This window comes from Pelobates fuscus, chromosome 4, assembly GCF_036172605.1.
Source record: "Pelobates fuscus isolate aPelFus1 chromosome 4, aPelFus1.pri, whole genome shotgun sequence".
In the NCBI taxonomy this organism is placed as follows: Eukaryota; Metazoa; Chordata; class Amphibia; order Anura; family Pelobatidae; genus Pelobates; species Pelobates fuscus.
Genome location: NC_086320.1, coordinates 263,454,588 through 263,482,181, shown reverse-complemented (window position 1 = coordinate 263,482,181; position 27,594 = coordinate 263,454,588). Strand labels below are relative to the sequence as shown.

The window sequence follows — 27,594 nt, the reverse complement described above, 5'->3', positions numbered from 1 at the left end:
TCCCTCAATATATTTGAAAGTTTCTGTAACATCTTTTCAAATTATTATCTAGGATGCAGCAGAATTAGGGATGTTGTTATTGTGTGAAGTGAGCTTTGCTGAAAACCAAAGCCTCATCTCTCTACAAAGCTTGCAGATATGCAGCACTAAAGAATAAAAATTAGAATTACAGTAACTTAACACAACTGGCTACCAATCAATGGAACAGCCTATGAAAAACCCCTTGCAAAACTTTCATAAAGCTGCCAATACATCCAAAAGATAGCCCTGTTAGAATCTGGAATGTTTTTTATTTTTTTTGTTGTTTTTTTTCCCAACACACAGCTATTTATTCACTAAACAGTGAGTTGAAGCAATCGGGCTCCAAATAAAGCCGTAAGAATTGTACAAAAATATGTCCAGCCAACCTGTGGATAAACTACTATATCAGCAGTTTTTGTTTTAAATATTTGGAATAATTGCAAAACATAGATATTGATTTTATATAAAACTTTGTGCTTGCAAAATAAATAGATTAAAGAAAAAACAATACATTTCTTAAACCACATGAAGACCCATAATACGGTCCTCAATTTTAGTCCACACTGTTTGGAATAGACACATCTTAACAATCAGGTCCCAGCGAATCGCAAAGTATGGTTTACCACAACTGACCTTTGTTCCAAAATTTGCAATGGAGACCCCATGGACACTGAGAAGACTATAATGAAGGTTAAAACTGCATGTTATTTTGGATAATGCCATGTACTTAGCGGACCCTTGCCAATAAATCTTGAGAATTACTGGATTAAAATATATACTTACCTTATCAGTTCTTCTTCAATCAGAATGCTGTGCAGGAATATTGCTTAAGGCACCCCATAATTCCAAGTGGACAAGTGCTTATTAAGAAAAAACATATTTTTTCTCAGTTATAAAATGGGAGTATGTACTCACTTTAATTGGACAGTCAAAGATTTCATGTAGTCCTTCCCTTGAATATAGACCAAATACTTGTACCTGTGAAGATTGAGTAACATTTATTAGTTATTAAATGCATACATATACATATTTTAGACAATGGACATATATTTGTTAGAGGCAGAACAGCGACCATGTGGACAAATATACATTCCACACTACGAAACAATAAAAACATAACATTACATTACGTCTATGATATAAAAAAAATGTTGATGCACAAACATACACTACGCAGTTTGGAGGGGTAGATTACCCATACTCACCGCCACTACTACAGTTCCAAACTCAAGCACATATTTACTCAAGTACATCCCGCAAATAACTAACGCTGACTTATTTTTCCTCCTCTTATTTTTTTTGTGGGGGGGATCTAAACACCATACTGTTTTACAGCAGACAGGTAACCTTGCCCCCTTTTGGAGCGACACAACTCTACATTGTCATACACCACTTTGAGTTCGCCTTTTGCAAATAAACCCCTTGTAACGGATCGCCTGGCACCCCGACTTGGTACCTCCGTTAATGGATGCTCCTAGCGCTTCCTGAGGACTCCAAGCACTCTGGCAGACACCACAATCACCGAACCGATTCAGCATATGAACCTTCTCAAGCATATGAATGCTGTAGACCATTGAATAGGAACCATACGAATAGGCTTGTACTCCTAGCAGTCAACTGGAACAGCATACAATAAATCCTTCCCCCAATAATGAGACGACACATCACTTTGAGGTTAAAACAGGAACTCTGGACTGGCTCATCCAGCCTGGCTTTTATTTCCAACTCACACATACAGGCCACACCCAGGGGGAGGCATAAAAGAACCAATGACATAGATGTTACCTCCCACACATCCCCTCCCCTTAGTGTGACACATAATCCCATTATGCATACAATGTAAAATATACTTTTACACAACGTTCATAACTTTAAAACCATACATCACATTCACATAAAAATACATATCCACAATCAATCCATTCAGGGGAACAACATATTAAAAAATGGCATGAATCCGACCAGGGGTTCAAAAGTTACTAAAAGTATCTTTTGTTCCTTTCTGGCTGGCAGAAAAACATCCCCACAAAGCACCCTGGTTTCCTCCCTTCTGCCCTGGAGTTAATTGGAGAAGTAATCCAATTACCCAGGACTAAAGGCAGACTCCATTAACCACATGGTTGCAAAACAACATAAAACACTTTAAAATACATAAAGTCACATTTACACATAACACACAGACATTTCACCTATCCCCAGATAGCTGGGATCTGCACGCACAAAACTACCGAATAGCGCGCAGATCCTACTCACACAGTACAATTGCCATGGAGCTAAAGTCTTTCCCATAGTCTTTCATTATATGAATAGGCTCCATGGTATGGCTATCTGGGGTATCACATTCCCATAAAGTCTGGTCCATAGTCCAAAGGCAAGAGGCGGGCAATCAGCCCCCTCCAAGGACACGTGGCGAGGTCGGTTTCGCCACACTTCTCCCCTTTACCCCCCAGACTAACAGGGTATCTGACCTCCTGCCGGTCAGTGCCCTGGTTAGTCCAGCAACCCACCCATGAAGCACAAACAGCAGTACCTCCCACCCACAATAACTGGTTACTACACCTGGGTAGAGGAGAACTTTGTCCAGGTCCAGGTGCCTCACCACGGCTGTGTGGGGGACTGGTAGTCTGCCTTGGTGGGTTGCTGAGTGGGCAGAGACCAGCGGTACTCTGCCCTGGTGCCAGCGCTACCAATGAAGTAGCCTGATTGGAGCCTGGTTGTGGGAGGGGGAGACCGACCGTCTCCCCTCTGGGTACACAGCTCTGCTGCTGGAGAAGACTGTCTCCCCTTTGGCTAAACAGCCCTGTCGTGGGGGGGCAGGACCGACTGTCCCTACCCCCTGTGCTGGAAGTGCAGAGACCACTGTCCCATCTGCACAGGTGTGGGGCTTACAGTCTCCCCCTGGTACATTAAGCTGCCGCTGGGGAGAGGTGGTAACCAGCTCCTCTCCCATTAGAACACTCTGCCGCTGGGGAATGGAGACTGGGCTCTCTATTCCCTGTACATTAATGATCCGCCGCTGGGGAGAGGTGGTAACAATATCCTCTCCCATACATACTTCCCGTCTCTGTGGAGGGAGACCGACTGTCTCTCCTCCCAGCACAGAGTCCTGCTGAGGGGGAAAGGGGGCTGGGCTCTCCATTCCCTGCTGGATACTCTGCCGCTGGGGAATGGAGACTGGGCTCCCAATTCCCAACAAATCACACTGCCGCTGGGGAGGGAGGACGGCCCCTTCAGCTCCCTGTAACTTGGGCGCAGAGACCACGGTCCCATCTGCGCTGGTGTGGGGCTTACTGTCTCCCCTTGGTGTGCTGTGCTGCCGCTGGGGAGAGGGAATAACAAACTCCTCTCCCTTACACACCTTCAACCGCTGGGGAGAGGGGATAACAGGCTCCTCTCCCTGCACCGTAGACTGCCGCTGAGGAGCAAGAACGGCACCTTCAGCTCCCTGTAACGCACACTGCCGCTGGGGATCTGGGCCGACTGCCCAGCATCCCTGTAGGGCCGGTAGAGAGACCGCATTCCCATCTCCACCTGCTATCTGTGGGTCTTCCCAGGACCAATCCGTGAGGCCCCTCAACATTTGTGAGTAAGGGCCACCTGCTTCCCCACCTGGCAACTCTGGCTGCTGCTGGGGATCTGGGCCGGCTGCCCAGCATCCCGGTGGAGAGACCTTGGTCCCATCTCTACCTGCCTGTTGTGGTTCCTCACAGGACCAGTCTATGAGGACCCCCACTTCGGGTTCCTCCCGACGCCTCAGGGAAAGACGGCTAACCTCCTCGGATGCAGCCTCTACTCGGCTGCTGTAACGCTCCTGCTGCTGAGCATACTTCCTCTCTTTCGCCAACCGGAATTCTCGGTCCAGCCTTGTGTTTCGCTCGGCCATGACCTGGTTCCAGATCACTCGGCGTGTCTCCATGGGTATATCATCCCCATACTCGGCCACTCGCTGCCTCACCTCGGCCAGCCAATCATCTCCAGAGCCAGAACCTTCCATACTAGTCTGCTCCCAGGGGCGCTGCACGAGTGCTAGCGTTGCCCTCAATTTGTAAATCCAAACAGTGTCTCTGAGCTGCTTTACCTCGCACTAGGACGCCATCCCACCGCTGCCACCAATGTAACGGATCACCTGGTACCCCGACTGAGTACCTCCGTTAATGGATGCTCCTAGCGCTTCCTGAGGACTCCAAGCACTCTGGCAGACACCACAATCACCGAATCCGAGAAACCTTTTAAATTCTCCCAAGCATATGAATGCTGTAGACCATTGAATAGGAACCATACGAATAGGCTTGTACTCCTAGCAGTCAACTGGAACAGCATGCAATAAATCCTTCCCCCCAATAATGAGACGACATCACTTTGAGGGTAAAACAGGAACTCTGGACTGGCTCATCCAGCCTGGCTTTTATTTCCAACTCACACATACAGGCCACACCCAGGGGGAGGCATAAAAGAACCAATGACATAGATGTTACCTCCCACACATCCCCTCCCCTTAGTGTGACACATAATCCCATTATGCATACAATGTAAAATATACTTTTACACAACGTTCATAACTTTAAAACCATACATCACATTCACATAAAAATACATATCCACAATCAATCCATTCAGGGGAACAACATATTAAAAAATGGCATGAATCCGACCAGGGGTTCAAAAGTTACTAAAAGTATCTTTTGTTCCTTTCTGGCTGGCAGAAAAACATCCCCACAAAGCACCCTGGTTTCCTCCCTTCTGCCCTGGAGTTAATTGGAGAAGTAATCCAATTACCCAGGACTAAAGGCAGACTCCATTAACCACATGGTTGCAAAACAACATAAAACACTTTAAAATACATAAAGTCACATTTACACATAACACACAGACATTTCACCTATCCCCAGATAGCTGGGATCTGCACGCACAAAACTACCGAATAGCGCGCAGATCCTACTCACACAGTACAATTGCCATGGAGCTAAAGTCTTTCCCATAGTCTTTCATTATATGAATAGGCTCCATGGTATGGCTATCTGGGGTATCACATTCCCATAAAGTCTGGTCCATAGTCCAAAGGCAAGAGGCGGGCAATCAGCCCCCTCCAAGGACACGTGGCGAGGTCGGTTTCGCCACACCCCTGTTCCTCAAACCTCTCCATTCTCCTTTTTCTGTTACCCTCCCCTACCTCCCCGACTGGTACAGATCATAAATCAATGAAGCAACTCATTGTAGCAGTTTAGATGTGTGTTTTTGATGTATATGCTTAATAAAACTTGTATGTGTCTCATCGTTCTTGAGCATGTCTAATTTCTCCATACATCGTGAATGTACCCTAACTTGTTATGTACTGAAAAAAAAGAGGGGTATCCATCTCTGCCCCATATGCCACAGAAAGGAATATCCTATTATCTGCTTGGCCAGGGGAATCTTTTGCTCCCTATGAACTATCTCATTACATTTGCCGGTTATGTGGCTGTCAAAAATAAGAACATAAATCAAATGGGCCAGACAGTTTTCCACAAAAGTATCTATAAAAAGGGAGTTCACTTTTTGAAATCAATTATACTACATGAGCCACATAGTTAACACACAAGTAAAAAATTCTGACTTAATCTGACACCATTTACACTTTGAACTTAAGATAGGGTATCAAAACAAGCCACCGTTCCCCTAAAAGTATATGCCATAAATTAGCTCCAAGTACAGAAAGCCATATGGTCTGTCCAATTAGTGGTCCCATCTAGCTACACATCAGATGATCACTATCACAACGAGAAACACCTGATATTATTGGTATTTTGTGCAGTGGTCAAGCACCTTTATGCCACCTCCAGCACTAAAAATGTGGTAATAGCCTATTAATTTATAGAAAACTTTAACATGGCTCCCTGTGCCCTTCCCGTCTCCTCCATTCTAAAATACTTCCTTCTTGTTGGTTACTGCAACCGGTACATGAGTTTATATTGCAACTACCCTTCTCGGTCTGCAATGTTTCACCAAGAAAAAAAGCTGGTATGCTATAAGTACAGCTAATGTTTCCGAGAGCTATGCTTTAATTAACCGCTATCATAAGTAAAAGCTCTTTGCATGCAACATTAAACAAAACAATGTATTTCTAAACACACCTATCAAACTACCACAAATGAAATCTTTTCATAATAATATAAATATAACAGTGATATGATACAATACCAATATTATAAATGTGGAATTATGACCAGGCTAAATTGAATTGAACTTTCCTTTTCCAGATTTCCACGTATGTGTGGCAAGATGCTACTGAATAAAGTATATCCAACTCTACACAAAGTTGGGATCCATATGATTTTTTTTCTCTTGTTCTGTGGCCATAATTGTGCTGTGAAAGTATTTGATTGCAAGTACTGCTTGTATAAATAGGTTTGTATTTTTTTATTTTGTAAAGTTCCAAAAACCACCTGCACAACTTAAAATCTATTCTCTGTTTAAAGGTTTTTATAAAGATATTACCACTTTCAATTCCTCAAATTGGATAGAACAAGTTAAATATACTAAAACCAATATTATTTATATATAAAGTGTTTTCTATGGCAAATTAAGAAGGACAGACAACCAATAGAGCACTTTTATCATGCAGTACAAAATATCCCATGCATTGTCCTCATTAACAAATTATTCTTAAATATACAGATTAAGTGTTTGCACAGGTTTCTCTCACCAGGAAACAGTTGCACACAGTACCAGCACGCAATAAATTGCCCCTTCCTTTTTTAATATATAAGTGTTCAAGGTTCCTGCCATAAAAATTAATGGAAAAAGAACCCTTCATTCATTTTAACAGCAATAACCTGACATTAATACCTGGTGTTTTTTTTGTTGTCTGATTATGGCACCAGGGTGAGTAATGCCACTTTCAGTAATAGTTTTAATGAAAAAAAAAGCCACGGAGACGGGCCATTTTGCTTCTGGAAAACAAACAAACAAGAACATATGTGGAATGTTTGTACTAGTTCTAAAACGTGTAGCATTGAGAAGATGGGTAAGTAATAATGCCATGCTTCAAATTCTATCGCAGAGAACAAACATTTATATTTTTCTACAGTGGTAGTCTACTCATTCAAAGAAAGTGCCCATAATTAGCTGTCTTGATGAGTGATTACTCGAGCTGATCTCCAATACAATAGCCCTTCAACAAAGAAGTAGGTTCTCAATGTTCAGTGAGGCTGAAGAGATTAGAAGAATCTATCATTTAAAAAAATCGTATTATATCCCATATCCTAAATAGAGCATTATGTGACTAAGTGCATAGCCTATGTAGTAAGCGTGGTTACATTTAAGCCTGTTATTATTATTATTGAAGTTTAGTTTTCTATGGTTTAGATACGCTAAACGTATCCTCTGTCACTGTCCCTTATTCTTTTCCACTTGTCCTACTCTCAAATATACATGAAAATTGAATGTATAACAGGGCATGTATTGATACATTTCAATACAAAGTATAGAAAAAAAAATGTCTGTGATAAATGTGAAACAATTTTTACATCTAGTATTGGGTACAGTTGGGAATGATTAGATCCAACTGATTTAAATAATGTTTACCCATGTGTTACCAAGCCAATGATATGATCATTTTAATGATGTATGCCTCTTGTTCTTTTTCTCACTCTCCATCCTGGAAATGGTCTCCTTGTTAGTCCTTCATACACATCACATTCCCAGAAAAGTTACATGTTCTACTTCTGATCATCATCAAATTCATTGATTTACTCAGGCAGCCACCACCACATTGTAAAGCGGCACTGTCATGTCCGAATCCCGTTTTTTTTTACCCCCCCCCCCCCCCTCCGGACTCCACTACATCTAATTGACCCCCAAGTCACCCCCAAATGCCCCTAAGCCCCCCCATATTACCTAGTTTTTATTTTGTGCCCGGACCTAGGTTCTGGCTGCCGCCATCTTTGTGTGTGGGTAGATGAAGGCCCTGTCGGACACGTCATCTGCCCACACTAGATAGCACTGTGAAATTCCTGCACATGCCCAGTTAAACACTTGGGCATGTGAACGGAAATTTCATCTACTTATTAATTAGTCAGAAAGACTAATAAATGAATAGAAATGTCAAATGAACAAACAAACACTAAATATCAGTGTTTGTTTGTTCGTACGTTCAGTTTATTACAAGGAAGGAGATACCGGCGCACAGCTCCCTTCTCGTATAATGTAAAAATAGAAGCGGCAGGGAGCAGTGCTCCCTGACACTTCCTACGCCCCCCATGTCCTCCATCATTCAATATGACCCCCATTATGAAATGAGGGAGATTCAAATCTCCTGAATGCCCCTACTCACTATGCTGCGAGTAGGGTCATGTCTACTAAACAGTGAGCAGCCTGTGGCTGCTCACTGTTAAAAACCAAAACCAAAAAAAACAAGTCCCTAGTACCCCCTCCAGAGCCCCTACCCGCACAGCGCGAGTGGGGGGTATAAAACTGAAGGGGGGACCTAGAGCCCCCGAGCCCCACCCTTGAGCGACGGGTGGGGGCCATAAATACAATGAGGGGGGGAACCTATTGTCCACTTCCCCGGCCCCCACCCCTGAGCAGCGTGTGGGGGCCATAAATAACAATAAGGGGGGACCTATTGTCCACCCCCTGGCACCCACCCCTGAGCAGCGGGTGGGGGCCATAAATAGCAAAAAGGGGGGCGCTATTACACGGCCACAGCATATAAATACAAATTGAAACACAGATCCATGCACTGACACATACTCACACACACACAGATATCCACACTGGCACATACACACAAATACACACACACAAGCTGGCACATACACACAGATACCCACAAATACACACACACTGACACACAGATACACACAGACATACACTGGCACATTCACACATATACACACTGACACACAGATGCACACTGGCACATACAAACAAATACACACACTGGCACATATACACAGTGACACATAGATGCCCACACTGGCACATAAAAACAAATACACAGTGACACAGGGCTGAGGCTGATGGGAGTAAGCATGTAGCTGCTCATTCCAGCCTCTCCATGCGGCCTCTTGTGGTGCTGCCGACTCCTCCATCCTGACTGTCTTTTTAACTGGGAGGAAGTGACAGGATATCACTTCCTCCCAGCAGGCAGAAACTTCAGGGTCAGGGTCAGATTTTTCAAGGGCCGGAGCACCTGACCGAGCCTCTCTCCAGAAATACCATTCATTGGTGCATTAGGTGAGTAATCAGTAGGGGGGAGGCAATTATTGAGGGCATTTATCATATGTAATAACCTGAGAATCAATCACACACAATCTGACATACATTGTTTGTCAAATTGTGTGTATGATTTCCGGGATATTACATATGGTATGCGGGTGTCAGATAGCCGCATTAAATATGAGGGAGTCTCCAGGACCTACCGGGAGACTTGGGATGTCCGGTGAAAACCAGCAAATCGATACAAAGTTGTAAGATGTTATATCAAATTCACCAAACTCCTGGCAGCCACTTCTATAGAAGAGGAAAAACCTATTAAACCCACCCAAGTACTGGCACCACATGACAAAGGGCAAAAAGATGTCACCCTGTTCTTTTTTCTTTTTTTTTTTTTTAAACAACTGCTGACATTACCAGATTAATAAGGTGTGTGTGTATATGTATATATTCATTTATTGTCAAAATAAAACTGTGAGCTATGTGTTGATGATCAAGAGTTATTTGTTTAAAGTTAAAGGAACACTATAGGGTCAGGAACACAAACATGTATTACTGACCATATAGTGTTAACATTATCAGCTAGTCACCATGCCTTGCCCCACTAAATAAAAGCAAAATCTTACTTTTGTTCCAGTCTGCTGCTGCTGGCTCTGCCTCTGATCTGCCTGCTTGGCTGACATCATCAGCAGTGTTGAACAAAAGCAAACCACAATGCTTTCCCATAGGATTGGTGAGACTTTTAAGGAGGCAGATCAGGGGCAGAGCCAGCACAAGCCAAACACAGCCCTGGCCAATCAGCATCTCCTCATAGATATGCATTGAATCAATGCCTCTCTATGAAGAAAGTTCAATGTCTCTATGCGGAGGGTGGAGACACTAAATGTCAGTGTTGCACATTTTGCAGCACTGCCCCAGGTAGCACTTCTAGCAGTCATCTGAGGAGTTGCCAGTAGAGGTATTTCTAGGCTGTAATGTAAACACTGAATTTCCTCTGAAACTGAGTTTACTGCAAAAAGCCTGAAGGGAATGATTATACTCACCAAAACAAATACAATAATCTGTAGTTATTCTAGTGACTATAGTGTCTCTTTAAAATTGTGGGACAGAGTAAGAGTACCACTCAAAGGTGTATAACCAACGAAGAAATAGATTATATTAAAAGTTAACTGTGGGGATAAAACCTGCGTACTCATTGCAGGCAAGATTCACCCACTGATATGAGGTAGAGAGTATTTTATGGGACATACTGTGTGACTGGAAGCTGTGCATGTTTTCAACAGGTGAACTGAGGCCGTATATATATAAGCAGAGGCTGCAGTGTATGCTTGTTACCATGATACTTAATTACGGTAAGTTTAGTTCAAATTACTAAAAAGTGATAAAAAAAAATAGTGTGAAACAGATTTATTTATGCAGATTTACTTTTTATTTTCTATCATCATATTTTATTGTTCTTGATTTAATATTTTATTGTGCACTTATTCAATAAAGAATGTTAATGCTCCTGTCAAGACTCCATACACTACAGGGCCGGATTAACATAGGGGCTGATGGAGCTGCAGCTCCATGCCCAAGCCCATGGAATAGGCCCATTGATTTAAAAAAACAAAGACAAAACGCTACGATGAGGGTTGCCAGGTATTTCTTAGAAGTATTTATCAGGTATTTGAGGCTGCCTAGCCGGTGCCGGTATTGCAGGAATACAGGTAATACAAATGTCAGTCTCAGTATAAACTGAGATTAGATGCAATACTGGCACCGGCCAGTAGGTGACACTGTGTGAAGAGAGAGGCAGGCATAAGAAGTTACAGCACCTCCCTCCCTGCCTCTCTCTACTCACTGATCAGCGGGGGAGCAGTTCCCAGCCTGCAGAGACAGCCAATAGCTCAGTTAAGTGAGGTATGAGGAAAGGCCACAGAGAGACATGGAGACACAGACACTAGAAGACACTGGGAGACACTAGGGGGCACTGAGACACTAGGGGACACTGAGAGACCTGGGGACACATACACTAGAGGAAACTGTGAGATTGGAGCAGGGATAGGCAACCCTTGTCACCCCCAGATGTTGTGGACTACATCTCCCTCGATGCTTTGTAAGAGCATGAAGGGAGATGTAGTCCAAAACATCTGGAGTGCCGAAGGTTGCTTACCCCTGACCTAGTAGATATAAGTTAGTGCACAAGCGTTTGCCAACCCTATTATGCACACTAGTTACCTATCAAAAAAATCCAACTTCTCAGGCTGTTCAAAGTCTTAACTTATTATTCCAAAACTCAGTAACACCACAAAACTCTGAAGACAAGAACTGAAACACAGAAGCAACAAGAAAAAAAGAAATCATTACAACCCCTAAAATGACACTGCCCAAAAGTCACTAGAAACCCTCATAATTGTTCGTAAGATAGCAACAATGATAAATGGATTCCTCTTGTAGAGGTAGACACCATTCTTTTGGAATCCGACTGTACACATATTGATTTTACATCTATTTAACGTGGCTGTCAGTGGATACTTTAATAGGCTGATAAACTACAATTGCTCATCAAAAGTCTTAATAATTCAAAGGAAACGCACATAAGTGTTTGCCAGTGTCTTAATGTGAGACTGAGAACCTTTAGCCCACAAAAAATCCAATTTTGTAGATTTATAACAGTGAGGCACGGGTCTACTGTCTTGTAGGATTGCAGTGTTCTTGGTGATGAAATGCACAAGATATTTTTTTTTTCTATGGCTGTTAATCAGCTTAATACAAATAACAATATTGACATTCTGGTAATTACTTTTCCTGAAGAACATTTGTAGGGAAAAATATATGTATGTGGCTGTAATCAGATGAATTTCAGAACGAGACCAAATACCACCACAATAATGGGCATATGGATTGAGGGCAGCTGAACACTTACATTTTAGATCACATCACAAATTGGAAGGCTGAGAGGTTAACTCAATAGAGCTGCAGAAATAATAAATTCCTGATTCTGTGCTTCAAAACTTATAAGTAACAATGATAGCAAAATGCATTTGAAATGTTGGCTTATTTAACATTTACACCTGTAAAAAGTATTATCTTGTTTTTCTTTCAGGAATGTGCCTTATTAAAACAACTAAATGAAAGTACCTAAAATTTACTTTAACTGCATAGAATAAAAAAATTACTTTAAAGGAACACTCCCAATGTAGTGGTTATGGTTCCTGGAGTGCCATCCCACAGTAAATAGTCGACCTGTTTTAGTAGTATTTACAATTCAGGAAGCCTGAATGTCTAACCCAGGGTCAAGAATCCAGAAGTCAAACATAAGAACAAGTAGGCCTAAAAGCAAGACCAGGAACAGAGACGGAATCACTGGGATTTTGGCACAAAGTCTGCAAAACAACCAATCAGTAGGCACAGGGTGCAACAGAGTTTTAAAAGCTGACACAGGCAAACTCACAGCTGTACCTTAAATAAATACTGCCTAATTAAGAAACCACTTGTTGTGCCCAGGCTTCTACTTGTAAATTAGTGATAAGGGGCGTGTTTATGTCACAGTAGAGCGCATATAAGGTTTACTCTAAAAACTGGCATGGACAAAAACACGGGGGACTACCACAGTGGACTAGCACAATATATGTAAATTTTAAGACTGTGACTGAATACACACAGATCAAAATTCATAAAAGAGTGTGCTATCAGTAGAAAAGGCTAAACAATCATCAACACAAAAGAAATTAAAATATTACTTGTTTCAATGGTGATGAATTTGATTTTAAAACTCTTCCCTGTGTTTTCTATATTGTTATTTCTCTATCATAAATATCTCCTTCTTGATCCCCCTTTTTTTTAATACTAGAATGAAGACCATACCTTGCCATCTTCTGAGCAGATTCCAACATTTTCTCCACTATCGTCCAAGCTAATCTGATTTATTTTCACAGAGCTCTGAAAAATATTTAAAAATATTCTTATAAATATTATTCAAAATCAACATTTAAAATCAACTGTTTTGCACAAAATACAATAAACATATCGCAAAGAGTAAAAAGAAAAACAAGTGTGTCAACGTGATATATGAAAAACCAAGGTGTACAATGAAGCTTCATGCAGTTCATCAACTGGCATGTTCCTTTAACCCCTTAAGGACACATGACGTGTGTGACACGTCATGATTCCCTTTTATTCCAGAAGTTTGGTCATTAAGGGGTTAAGACAGCACTACTCTAAACACACTGTCTGCTTGTGTCCAAATGACTTATACAAAAGCATACGTTTTATCTCATCAGAATGCACCTATAAAAGCGGCATGACTATTTCAGTAACAATCTGTTTACTTATAAATATAGCTGTGAATGTTATAAGCAATGTCCAAGGACTGACAATTTCTTCACAAATGACACACATTGGGTTGCAGGTTCAAATCTCGGCAGGGTTGGCTCAGCCCTTTATCCTTTCGAGGTAAATGAGTACCATTAAATTGGGAGAGAAGGGGAAGGGGCAGAGAGAGAGGGGGTGGAGAGAGGGGGTGGAGAGAGAGGGGGTAGAGAGAGAGGGGGGAGAAAGGGAGGGAGAGAGAGAGTGGGAGACGGAGAGAGTGGGAGAGAGAGAGAAAGAGTGTGTGTGTGTGTGTGTGTGTATGTATATATATTTTTTGACAATTTTTATTTAGATTTAGTTTTTTCATGTAGAATAGAACAGGTTTACAGGAATACTGGTCAGGTGAAGGAAGGGTATCTTCAAAGAGTATATAAACAGTATATACAATATGGTGTAGCTTGGCATGGAGTTGGAATACAGTAATTTGCACTTGAGGTACAAAGGGATTGTGCATTCTGCGTTATCGCATTTCTCTCGGGGTTCTGTACATAAGTTCAATTACTTAGCCATGCATTCCGTTGTTCATAACTTTACACCTTTGAAGCGTGGTGGTGTTCGGGTTGGTAATGGGACTTGGACTGGGTCTGGTGGTCGGTTGGCGACGTGTACCGGGTTTTATGAGGGTTGTCTGTGTGGGGGGCTAGGCTCGTGTTGGGCGGCTAGAGTTATGGTGTCCTGTCTTAGTTATGGGTTCCTGCTCAGGGTCTGTAGTGTATGTTCCCTCTGTCAGTTGTTCTGGAGTATTTGGCCGTGTTTCTTTCCTTGGCATAGGGTCGGTCTGTGTGTCTGGGAGTGAAGTTGGCTGTGCGCTCTCGCCCGTACCTGTTTAGGAGAGGTCCCTGTAGGGCTAGTTCAATCCTATCCCCTGATAAAGGGAGAGTCTTGGGCCTTGGCAGTCGTGTAGTCTTGAGCTGTGAAACTGTAGCTGTCTAGGTGGTCTATGCACTTCATCTTGTCTTTGAACGAGTCAGTTGAGGTTGTTACTCCTGCTAATTGTGTCCTTTTAGGTGTGGTCCCGTCGAGCCTAATGTGTAGTCCAGTCCTGTTAGAGGTAAGTCGGGGTACGGTGGTTAGCGAGGATCATGATAAGGGTAGGTGGGGGAGGGGAGCGGGTAGCAGCTGTGGGAGGTAAGGGTGTGGGGGACAGGAGGTGGCGGGTCTGGGTTGGGATGTGGGTTTCAGCGGGCTGGTCTGTCAGCCAATGTGTACAAGAGCCATGGGGTCCATGTCTGGTTGCACTGTTCGGTTCGGCCCTGCATGGCTGCGGTCATTGCCTCCATTGCCCGTATTTCTCCTACCCTGTCTACCCACTTTTGGAAGGTGGGAGCCGCCATCCTTTTCCACAGTGTGGGTATCAGGGATTTTGCTGCAGTCAGTAAATGTTTCGTCAGGGACTTCTTATACGTTTTCAGAGACATGCTTGTGTGGTGCAGTAGCATGGGCAGGGGTTGAAAAGGTAGTTCCGGGTCTGCGATTTACCTGATTTTCATGTTGACCATCTCCCAATAATGGGCTATTGCTGTCCAGGACCACCAGATGTGGATCATAGTGCCTCTTTCTTGTCCGCATCGCCAGCACGTGTCCTCTATGTTTGGATTCATACGGTTTAGGATATCAGGGGTCCTGTACCAGGTCGTCAGTACTTTGTATCTCATCTCCTGGAACTTCGAGCAGATGGAGCTTTTGTGGGTGAGAAGGAATATTTTGTCCCACTCTTGAGTGGTCAGTGTCTCGCCCATTTCCCTCTCCCATCTGATGAACTTCGGTGTTGGTCTATTCTCTCCCTCCAGTAGTAGTGCGTATAGAGTCGATATCCCTCTCTCCATATGTCGCCTGGTTGTGCATATCTTCTCAAAGCTGGTGAGGTCCCGGTGGTATTGTTGTTTAGTTATTGTGGTGGAATAATAGGACTTGACTTGGAGATAGTAAGGCGCGTAAGGATGGTGGTAAGTTCTTCACCCGCTTCCTCGGGCAAGCCCCTTACGCGGATATCATTCCGTCTGCCGCGATTGTCTAAGTCCTCCACCTGTCGTCGCAGGTCCAGGAGGACCGAGCCTTTGCCTCACCCGTAAAAGTGGGGTCCAATTGGTTTAATTCTTGCAAGAAGAAGTGTAATAACTTGAGCTATTTAACTTGGACAACCTTGGCACATGTCTTGGTAAAGACTAGTCAGTATATACTACCAGGGTTAGGTGCTGTACCATAAGGTCATACATCCATCAAGAAATAAGTAACCCAAGTAAGTGGTTAATCTCATAAGAGCAGACATTAGACTGTGAGAGTAGGACCTGCCAAAGATGGGGTACATTGACGTTGTGGCAGGCTTATGCAATGTATGATCATATAATGTAACTAAATCCCCATTTTTTTGCCTAGATTAGGTGTTTTTAAAAAAAACTTTTACAAACTAATAAAATCTGTCAACATTGAAGTTGCTGTTTAGTAGATAGGAGAGTGCGCTGGATCTTGTGTATTTATTGTATAATATGGCCCCCAGCAGCACCCCATTTAAGCATGTTTAGGTGAGTGCAACCATCCCCCCATGTTTCCTATATATATTTGGGAGTCTAGCCAACTCCTTGGTTCTGCACCCCTCCCTGTTACAGGTGCCTCATCTCAGGTCCCTATTTAGCCTTGTACTGCAGAGAGCCTCAGATGGAATTTTTTCCCAAGTAAGTGGTTAATCTCATAAGAGCAGACATTAGACTGTGAGAGTAGGACCTGCCAAAGATGGGGTACATTGACGTTGTGGCAGGCTTATGCAATGTATGATCATATAATGTAACTAAATCCCCATTTTTTTGCCTAGATTAGGTGTTTTTAAAAAAAACTTTTACAAACTAATAAAATCTGTCAACATTGAAGTTGCTGTTTAGTAGATAGGAGAGTGCGCTGGATCTTGTGTATTTATTGTATAATATGGCCCCCAGCAGCACCCCATTTAAGCATGTTTAGGTGAGTGCAACCATCCCCCCATGTATCCATCAAGAAATGGATGACATTGATCCAGGAGAGTTTTCTTTTTGTTGATGTTGGACATTAGGATAAAGAACTTACCACATTTTGGAATCCACTGACTTGGGACACACAATATTATGTTACAGTGAAGCATAATAAGATATAGCTTTTAACTGTCTTGCAGACAATTATACAAAGAAAACTGGTCTTTTAAGATATATACGCCATTAAAAACCAACAAATGTAGAAAGTATTTATTGTAAGTTCCTGCTTAAAAGATCCAACAAGTTTCAGCAACTTTCTTTCTACTTCAGAAAGAAAACACTATCAGATTGAATAATACTATGAGTAAATTCATTATATTTATGGCTATTATTTTCAACTTCTCAAATTAGCATACATGTTCCAACTATCTGGCCTGAGAAATATTTTTGACAGACCCGCCTGTGATCTGCAGACGATTCGGCTACAGTAGTAACTGCAGTAATTGATTTACTGTGCACTTAAAATTGCTTTGGAGCATTCTTGGCCTCCCTTACGTATCAGTCATGCCTGTGTGTGAGTAACTGGCTCACTCATTTTCATGTATGAATCAAGTAACAAACCAAAGTAGATTTTATGGGACTCTAAAATTAATGATGTGTTGAAAAATCAAACTACCGGTAAATACAGTTGGTAAACTGTTTGCATAAGCACCAGACAAGAAAGTAGGGATATTCTAGTCAAGAGGTGGATTAATATCCAACAGAGCCCTAAATAGCTACTAGTTTACCCACTCCCCATCATTTATCAATACGTGTAAATTAATGGTGTGCTGCCATTGGGCCTCTGTTTAAGCTGCAGACAGCTGCCTTAGGCAACCGTATGGTTAATCCCACTATGTTTCCACTTTCCATTTGTGTAAAGTAAGTTCTTCATCAACTTCAAAGTTTATAAAAGTTGTATTAAATCGACACTCTAGTCACCAATATATATAGAATTCTTTATTTTTGTTGTGCAAGTAAATACATTCCAGCAGTAATCGCCACCACAGCGACACAACGAGCATAGTAGTAAGAACACAGTGGCATGAGAAACTGCACAATTTTTTTTCTATATAAACATGTAAAACTGACATGTCTATATCTGCTTTAGTAGTGAGTGAATAAGTAGGTAGAGATTAACAGACATGTGGATAGAATTCAAGTATGAATTTGTAAAAAGCAAATAACGCCAAGCCTGGCATATCAGTGATTTGTGTAAAGACATTGCTAGTGAGATTATGGAATGACATGCCAGATTAGGAGGCAGCAAAGTACCCCAGGAGAGTTTACCCTCACCCTGGTGAATGTTGGTCATGAACACGTAAAGTAAATGTGGGATCAGATGGAGGGGTGGGGGAGATGAGGTCCTCTGGTGTCTGCATATGGGGACTTATTAAAGTTAGCAATTGCATGAATAGCCAAGGGAGTCAGAACGTCAAAAGAGATTATTTTAAATCAACAACGTTAAAGATAAAAAAAATTGTGAATAGCACCTGAATAAACGTCACACAGCGTGAGTGGCCCTGGATGGCCTTCCAAACATGATGAGGGCTACTTTCGCCGACTGCAGAACGCATAAACATTATCAGTCAAATGACTGCAATATTGGATGAATGTCCTGGGGATGGTCGAGGTGGCAATACAGGAATCTTTGAGGGACCCAGGTTAGACAGGTGCATACCCTTGGCTCTGGAAGCCTCAGCAAGACCCAAACTGCTCATGCAGGCCTCCAGGTCATGAGGGCTCTGCACCCGATAATTAAGAATAATAGCATCTCTGCCCCCGCCGAGGAGAGGTAGCAGGTTACCTACTGCTGGGGTGTCCCCAAAATGCTATCCTAATAACTCACAAGATAGGATCATATTGAAGAGCCTTTTAACTCTCATCAATGAGCAGGATGAAGAGCTCTGTGATGTAGATACTTTAAAGGTTATTAACTCAAACATCCAAACAGGTTTAAAACCTCCCTCTACACACTATCCTGTGGCCAACAAAGGACACTTCATCCCTATATTCTATGACCTTGTGCTGAAGGATCTTAAAGAATTGGATGTAATAAACAAAACAAACAACAAGAAAAGAATTACCAATAACCTTAGAAAAGTTGAACTCAATGCTCTTCAGGATCTAAGAACCAATTATGAAATCCCTATCAAAGGTGCTGATAAAGGTGGAGGGATTGTGGACTTAAATAGAAAGGATTATCTAAAAGAGGCAAACAGAATATTGAAGGACACTGAATTCTATAGAGTGATCCAACAGGACCCCACTATTCAATACACTAAAGAGTTGAAAACTCTCATTGAGAATATGCATAGGAGAGGCATCCTAGAGAAAAAAGAAAAGGGATATCTCCGTTCAGGTCCTGGGGATATCCCCATTGTTTACTATCTCCCTAAAATACATAAGAGTTTGGATAACCCCGCAGTTCACCCGATTATATCTTCAATCGGGTCGATGACTGCTCCACTATCTAAATGGGTGGACATACATTTGCAGAGATTTGTAATAAACCTCCCCTCTTATATTCATGATACAAGCCATGTGCTCTCTCTTATGCAGGAGATAACCTGGCAAGAAAATTACAGCTGGTTGATCATAGATGTAGCTGCACTTTATACTAACATTTACCAGGCCCAAGGCTTATGAGCCTTAAGACATTTTTTGCTACCTGATCCTCTTCTTCCACCACTTCAGGCGGAAGCAATCATTGAAATTTTATTTTCACACACAACTATTTTAACTTTGACAATGTATTTTATCTACAGACCAAGGGGACAGCTATGGGGGCGAGATTTGCGCCCTCATATGCAAATCCCTTTATGGGTTTTTGGGAAACAATCGTATATATTAGACAACTCTGATTCAATTGATCATCTGGTCTTATATCTTCGGTTTATAGACGACATTATAACTATTTGGAAGGTGGAATGGAATGATATTGACACTTTTTAAAATTTCCTCAATACTAATGATTGGGGCCTTACATTCGCCTACAATAAACAAAAAGTCCAGATCGAATTTCTTGACCTGCTACTATGGGTTAATTTTGATAGAGTCCTCACCAAAACATACCAAAAGAAAGTTAATGTTAATGGTTTTCTGCATGCTACCAGTGAGCGAGTGGGGGGCCCTAAATCAGGATAAGGGGGGGGGGGGGGGGAATCTAATGTCCAGCCCTCTGGCCCCCACCCCTGAGCGGTGGGTGGGGGCCCTAAATACCAATTAGGGGGGATGGCAGGGAGGACACTAGAATGAGGGGGGGCTAATGTCCTCCCCCCTGGCCCCCACCCCTGAGCATTGGGTGGGGGCCCTAAATACTAATTAGGGGGGACCTAATGTCCTCCCCCCCTGGCCCCAACCCCTGAGCGGTGGGTGGGGGCCCTAAATACTAATTTGGGGGGACCTAATTAGAATGAGGGGGAGGACCTAATGTCCTCCCCTCTGGCCCCCACCCCTTAGCGGTGGGAGGAGGCCCTAAAATACTAATTTGGGGGGGGGGGGGGACATAATGTCCTTCCCCTTGGCTCCCACCCCTGAGCGGCAGGTGGGGGCCCTAAATAAAAAAATAACCCCCCTCCTAAAAAAAATAACACCTACCTACCCCCCTCACCCTAAAAATAATGAGGGGGGACCATTTAACTAAGTACCAGAAAAAAAAAAAACAACTTAAATTTGATGTTTTCTTTCTTCTAAAATCTTTTTTTTTTCAGCCCCCAAAAAATGCCAAATAAAAAGCCATAATAACAAAGGACTACTTACCTGTACTTGCAGTCTTCAATATGTGGGACAAACCACGAGACCATTAAAGGTCAGGTTTAGAGAACACAGGTTGGCTATACTACGCAAAGACCACAAATACCCTGTAGCACACCATTTCCAATTAGCCCACGATATTAATCCTTCCCATATATCGATTATGGGTGTAGAAGTGATATGTAAGATTTCTGATACAGCCAAACGAAAAAGACATCTTAATATAGCCGAAATCAAATGAATATTCAAGGTAAACACACTTAAAAAATATGATTTGAATGAGGAGATAGATTAAATCATCTAAACATAAACAATAGCTGAACTATCACATATCGAGATGGCTGAATAACTCCTTGATGTGACATCTCTCACTTTTTAACAATTGGGAGAAGTATCTCTAGTCTCATTTAAAATACCATTAGCTTAGTTCTTTACACATAATGCTAATATATATACTACTCAGCGGTGTCATTTAGCATAGGTTAGTATAGGTAGAACATCTAGGTTAGTCTCCGATATCCTAGACTCCATATATTTTATACTAGGGGGAAGACACACACACATATATATATATATATATATATATATATATATATATATACACACACACACACACACACACATACATACACAAACAGTATTTTTACTATCGTTAAAGAGAAACTCCAGTGCCAGGAAAACAATCTGTTTTCCTGGTACTGCGGGTCCCCTCTCCCTCCCATCCCCCAATCCCCAGTTACTGAAGGGATGAAAACACCTTCAGTCACTTACCTGAGGCAGCGACGCTGCCTCCTCCTCCGCGCAGCTCCTCCTACTGACTCCGTCGGCCAGTGGGTGAGACTGATCCCGCCCACCGGCCGGGGAGACCTAATGCGCATGCGCGGCAATGCCGCACATGCGCATTAGGTCTCCCCATAGGAAAGCATTGAAAAAGATTTTAAATGCTTTCCTATGGATAAATGAGTGACGCTAGAGGTCCTCACACAGCGTGAGGACGTCCAGCGAAGCTCTAGCACAGATAATCCGGTTATCACTTTAGTTTTTATTCACTCTATCCTGAGGAAGGTCTCTGTGTGGAATGAAACGTTGATTTTGATACATGGAATAAAACCAATTTTTCAAATTTGATTCTTAAGACCAAAGCCAGCGCCTGGGGAGCATTCACCTTCACTGTTACCAGCAAACCAACATCTGAACTGCTGATTTCGGGACGCCGAGAACAGCATAAGGTCTGCACCCAGCACTTTCTGTACTAACTAGTAGGCATACCGTAACGAAGCCCTACTATTATTCATTTAAAGATATCTGGAGTTTGTTTTAATTCCAATTTTAATTTATGTGAAGTTTTTTACACTGATACTTAGCTTCCAGCTAAGATTCAAATAAAGTCAATTTATTAATATTCTTATTTGTACAAAGGATTCCCTTTTTGTAGTGAAATAGTGTATCACTAATTTACCCCCTTTTTTTCTTTGCATTTTCATATTTTATTTGATCATGGAGTAACACCAGAAAACATCGGGAACAAAGGGACCTACACAGACTATTATTGGACTTTATTATTTAGTCTGTTGCATTTATTACATGAGTAATTTTATTGACGTTTTATTTGTGTATTTTTCTAGAGGCAAAGGGTATACTTTTCACTTATTTGCAATCCGTGCTATGAGTCAGGAAGTTCCCTCTAGTGGCTGTCTAGTAGACAGCCACTTGAGGTTGAGTTAACCCTGCAAGGTAATTATTGCAGTTTATAAAAAACTGCAATAATTACACTTGCAGGGTTAGGAGTAGTGGGAGTTGGCACCCAGACCACTCCAATGGGCAGAAGTGATCTGGGTGCCTGGAGTGTCCCTTTAACCATCTCATATCGAGTTGGCTGAATAACTCCTTGATGTGACATTGTTCACATTACTATAAATTGGAGAAATATAAAAACCTAATTTTAACTACCATCAGCATAGTTTATATATGCACAATGCTTATTTACCTACATATTTGAGGTGTTGCTTAGTATAGCTTCCCCTATATTTGTGTAACGAGAATATACCCCAACACGCAGAATTCAGCTAAACAGAAGACAACACAGAGGGGAGATACGTCTACCGGTCCTTAGAGTGGCCGGACTCGACGTATATAGGAGAAGTACAGAGTCAGGAACGATCCGAGGTCAAGGGCACAAAGAGACAGCGTAAACTAGGACTAGCCGGGGTCTGGTACACAGTAAACAGCAAGCCGGCAAACAGAACAGATAAGGATAAAGAGTAAACAAAGTCAGAATACAAAGCCACGATCAAATACGAAGGAACACAACTGAACACAACAAGCGCTAAAGGGAACTGCAACAGAAACCACGATAGGGCAAGGAACTAAGGGAAAGAGGTAAGTATATATAACTAAACATCTATTTTGATTGGTCCCTGTCATATCCACGCCCCCAAAAGGTAATTGTATGGGGAGTGTGGCATGACAGGGACCAATGGGAGGCCTTTTCTAATTTAGGCTCTCACTTTCCCTTTAAAAGCGCGCCCGAGACTCGCGGCGTGCTCTTAGAGTCAAGCGGGACACGTGGCTGCTTCTCGCGGTCACTGCCCGCCTTCCAGTTCCAGCCGTCAGATGAGCCGCGCGCGGCTCGTGCAGCAGCAGAGCCGCGCGCGGCTTTAACAGAGGACCCCGGCTGGCACCTGGAAAGGGTAAGTACCGCTACAATTTGATAGACCTAGGTCAGTCTCCCATATCTTACATCTCATACATTCCATACTTGTGGAAAAATATATATGTTTATAGTTTTAGAATTTTTAAGAGTTTTATGCTATATATTTAATTAATGTGATCTTATCTGACACTGCATTTATTTTTAATATTACAAATCTCCTACTGGTTACTTATTTTATCTATTAAGATCTTTCACTCTGTACACTATTTCTGGCTTTCATCAAACTAATTACTCATCAGTGGTCCAGGATTTGAGGGTATATAAGCCCTAGATCTGGACCTTGGACACAAGTCTTGATAAAGTCTCAGACAGTGGATCTGTCATTACAAGCATTTGGTTACATCATGGTGCACTTCAGGTAAGGATGGGAAACAGGGGGTTGAGCTAGCTGGTGACTTACTTTATCATCCCAACAACCGTTGATCTCAGTTGCAGCATCCTTCTTGGACCTGTGGAGGGGACCCCCACAGATAAGTACAATAACAATTGCTGCTATCATCTCTATATAGAGATTATTTATCACGTTTTATTTTCATACATGCCAGTTTATCTTTTTGTTTTTGTGCTTATTATATCTTTTTTTAATCTTACTAGTGGGTTATATCAGGGGTGGGCAATCTTCGGCCCTCCAGATGTTTTGGACTACATCTCCCATAATGCTCTCAGGGCCATAATGCTAGCAAAGAATCAAGGTAGTCCATAACATCTGGAGGGCCAAAGATTGCCAACTACTGGGTTATATAGATTATACATAATCCAGTGTTTAGCTGTGATTCCACCCTTTACAGTGTGACTTCCTATGCTTTATGCAGATACATTGAAGGGACACTCTAGGAACCCAGACCACTTCTGCCCATTGAAGTGGTCTGGGTTCCAACTCCCATCAACCTTAACCTTGCAAGTGTAATTATTGCAGTTTTTTATACAGCCACTAGAGGGGCTTTCCGGTTCTTAAAACACGAAAAGTGTTTTAAATGACGCTAGACGTCTTTACGCTATGCATGAGGACCTCCAGCGTCGCCGGGAATCTCCATAGGAAAGCATTGAATAATACTTTCCTATAGGGAGGTCTAATGCGCGCGTGGCCATTGCCGCACATGCGCATTATGTCTCCACTGCCAGCTGGGGAAGAGCGTGAAGGGAGCCTGACCTGGATTCAGGTAAGTCACTGAAGGGGTTTTAACCCCTTCAGCAACATGGGATGGGGGGTGGGAGGAGGGCACTGCAGGATTCTGCAGTGTCAGGAAAACGGATTTGTTTTCCTGGCACTGGAGAGTCCTTTTAATTTGAAACATTGTTTTTAATTTGTTTTATGCAGATACTGATACATTAATTTGATACACTTCAGTGGTTTTTAATTCTGGAGTTTTTCAGATCACAGTTGTTAATTTACGGCATTGTGATCAGAAAAATCTCGATTATAATTAATACCTCTACTCTTTGTGATCTTTTTGTTTTTTAGTCTATTAAATAGACATTTATTTGGTATTTATGATCAGTTTGTGTTTGTGAATTTTCTCAGATCACAGGTTTTTTTCCCTACGGCATTGTAATCTGATTGATTCTCAATAATAAATCAAATATAAATTAACCCTTTCCCGACCGGGGACGGAAATTTTCCGTCAACCTTGTCCTTCAGTTAAGGACCATTGACGGAAAATTTCTGTCATTTACTAAAGTTAACCCCAGATCGCCGCAATTGCGGCGATCGCGGAGTTAACAGTGCTCTGGTCTGCCTCTGTATTAGAGGCAGACCGGGAGCACCCGGTCGGGCTGTCCCAGCACCGGTGCTCGCTCTGAGCACATGTGCTCCAAATACTCACCTTCCGCCTCCCTGCACTTCCGGGTTCTGTGTGAAGTGCAGGGAGACTGATCAGTGCTGATCCTCCTCTCCCTGTGTGTAAAAAAAATAAATAAAGTTAAATCACACCCACCCAAGCATAGACCTGCTGCGCACCCACCTCTGGGCATAGCTTAAAGCCCGGAGACAATCTTACCAGCTGGCGATGAGAGAGGTGGCGGCGTGGATCCGTCCGACCACCCGGTGTCCCCCTCACAACTCCAGAGCGACCTTTAACTGAGTAGGAGCCGAAGCTCCATCAAGCGGGAAACGGTGCCAGGCCCCTCAAACGCTGAAACTTACGATCCCGTGCCACTGAAGAAGACCCGGCGCCAATCCCTCACTCAGCGGTCCCGGAAACCAACAACCAGCACAGCTCAAACCCCACACTGATGACCACAAAGCCAAACGCGATGCAGAAATAGATGCAGCAAAGATGGATCCAGGGAAACAAAACCGGCGGAGAGCCCACACACGGCCCACTGTGGAGGGAACCCAGAAGGGACCATTACTCAACCACTCAAGCAAAACTGCTAGAACGGGCATCGGGTGAAGCAACCTGAACTTATGCAATCCGCGGCTTACGGCCAACAACCCTGCCTTTAACCCCTTAATGACACATGACGGAAATATTCCGTCATGATTCCCTTCTATTTCTGAAGTTGTGTCCTTAAGGACACAACCAGCCATAGGTACTACACACACAGTAATGGTGCGCTTATAACTTAACAGTTACCTGGGCTACTTTAAATGTAATACAATGTCTTGCTTTGTTCTGGTCCGTGTCTGTGACCCTTACATTTACTTATAAGATAGACCCAGCATACTGTACTGTATAATGGCCGCGTAGCCCAACCAGGTTATTAACACGCTGTGGTCTGAAGCACCACGACTTTCATTCTATATTGAAATAAGCTGCAGCAGTTCAGTAATAGTGAATGTAACCACTAGTTGGACTGACTATTCACCCTAGCCGTGCTAGCATTGTGCGATAGAGAAGCAACGTTTTAACTTAATCTATAGCATTAACCTTTTATTGTTTCAAGTTGTCATGTTTGATCTAACCTTGTACCACACCTTTTCCGATAAGCTGAACTGAAAAACTACTTGATAAGCGACAATTATAAAAATGTGCAGTAACCTCTAATGCCTGACTACTGTAACACGATGTCTATATAACTGTTTCCCTTGCTGTTGTGGCATTGTAAGCATGATGTGTTGAACCCTTGCACAAATAAAATAAAGAATTAAAAAAAAAAAATCTCTTTTTTTGCATTTTTCTGTATTTTTTTAATAATAAATAAGCATTTATATATATATATATATATATATATATATATATATATATATATATATATATATATATGTGTGTGTGTGTGTGTGTGACATCAAATTAAAGCCCTTTATGTCCTTTAAAAAACAGTATATAATATGTGTCGGTGCAATAAACGAGAGAGATGCAAATTGCAGTTGAACGCATACAGCAAGAAAATGCAAAAATTGCTTGTGTCATTAAGCGTAAGACAAGCTTCTGAAGCTGTGTCCTTAAGGGGTTAAACATCCTGGAATGTTTGCTTTGTGTTTTTTAGGGTTTTTGATTGTAATTATGTGCTTGGATTACACATATATTAAATATTGATATTTTGATTCAGATTCTGCTTTGATTTTAGGAGAACTCACACATTCTGCATATTTAGATTTCTACTGCACAGTCGTTCACCTATGTGAATCAGCCCACCCTTATTTTACCCTTTACTCATTGTATGTGACCTAACCCATAGTTTTATATATATTTGAGCTTTAAACCTACAAGTTGGATGTAAGAGTTTTTAACTGTTTTTTTGTGCAATAAAATTATGAATGGTATAATACTAATAGAGCATTCCTGTGTTCTCTTTGTTTATTATCCAAATATTATAGATTGCTACATATGGAATAGAAGTAAAGTGGCACATCCCTTGTGTCTTTTAAGCAGATATACCCAAAGCCAGCATGAAGTGGCTCTAGGATTAGTGACTGTATTCCTTTGGGGAATTGTTTGAATGGGAATGTGATATTACACATATTCTGCACAGTCTCGTATTTTTTGTTTTACATATACTTAAATCGTTTTGAAAATGGAATTTCTTATTGATATATAGGTATTCTAAAAACTGCATTTGTATTTATATGGATTTTTAGAAAAAAGTGCAATACTATTTATGGTGATAACTTTGATGCACTTCATTGGGATTTTAAGTATTGGCAACTGCACATATAGTGAATGCCCTTTACATTTGATACTTAAAGCACTCTAGCACATTGTGGTAAATGTAAGAATATGCCGTGTATTAATGAAGCCAATCCCTATTAAATGCATTTAAGCTGTATTGGTGACAAAAAAAAGTCCCCTAATGCTTAGGTTGGGCAGGATGAGAGATGGCATGGAGAGGGGAGGGGGCAGGATGTTGTTTTGAGCTCCTAATTGATGGTACATATTTAATCAGTATTCTAAACTTGTTCCTGCCCCCATTGTGTTGCTACTGTCCTATGACATGAATTCAACAATTGCTTCTGACACTAGTATCTAAAAGAACTAGAGGTCCTATCATGCACCTATACAAACCCCAGGGTTCTTCTATGGTGGATACAGACTACATTGTATCATGTATATGATACCCTGTCACCTAGTTGCTAAAAATGCAATATAGAGAATCAGCTTTTTGATAATCACCTGCATGTTACAAAAATAG

The 27,594-nt window shown here is 42.0% G+C and overlaps 1 protein-coding gene across 1 annotated transcript in view; it reads right to left on the bottom strand.

Annotated features, from left to right (window-relative positions):
* VPS41 (VPS41 subunit of HOPS complex) overlaps window positions 1-27,594 on the bottom strand; it is a 312,102-nt gene that overhangs the window by 173,914 nt on the left and 110,594 nt on the right. The window contains exons 5-6 of the mRNA XM_063450642.1: window positions 13,066-13,140; window positions 937-999 (exon numbers count right to left, since the gene is read on the bottom strand). Coding sequence (XP_063306712.1) covers window positions 937-999; window positions 13,066-13,140 — 138 coding nt within the window. The remainder of the gene's footprint in view (window positions 1-936; window positions 1,000-13,065; window positions 13,141-27,594) is intronic.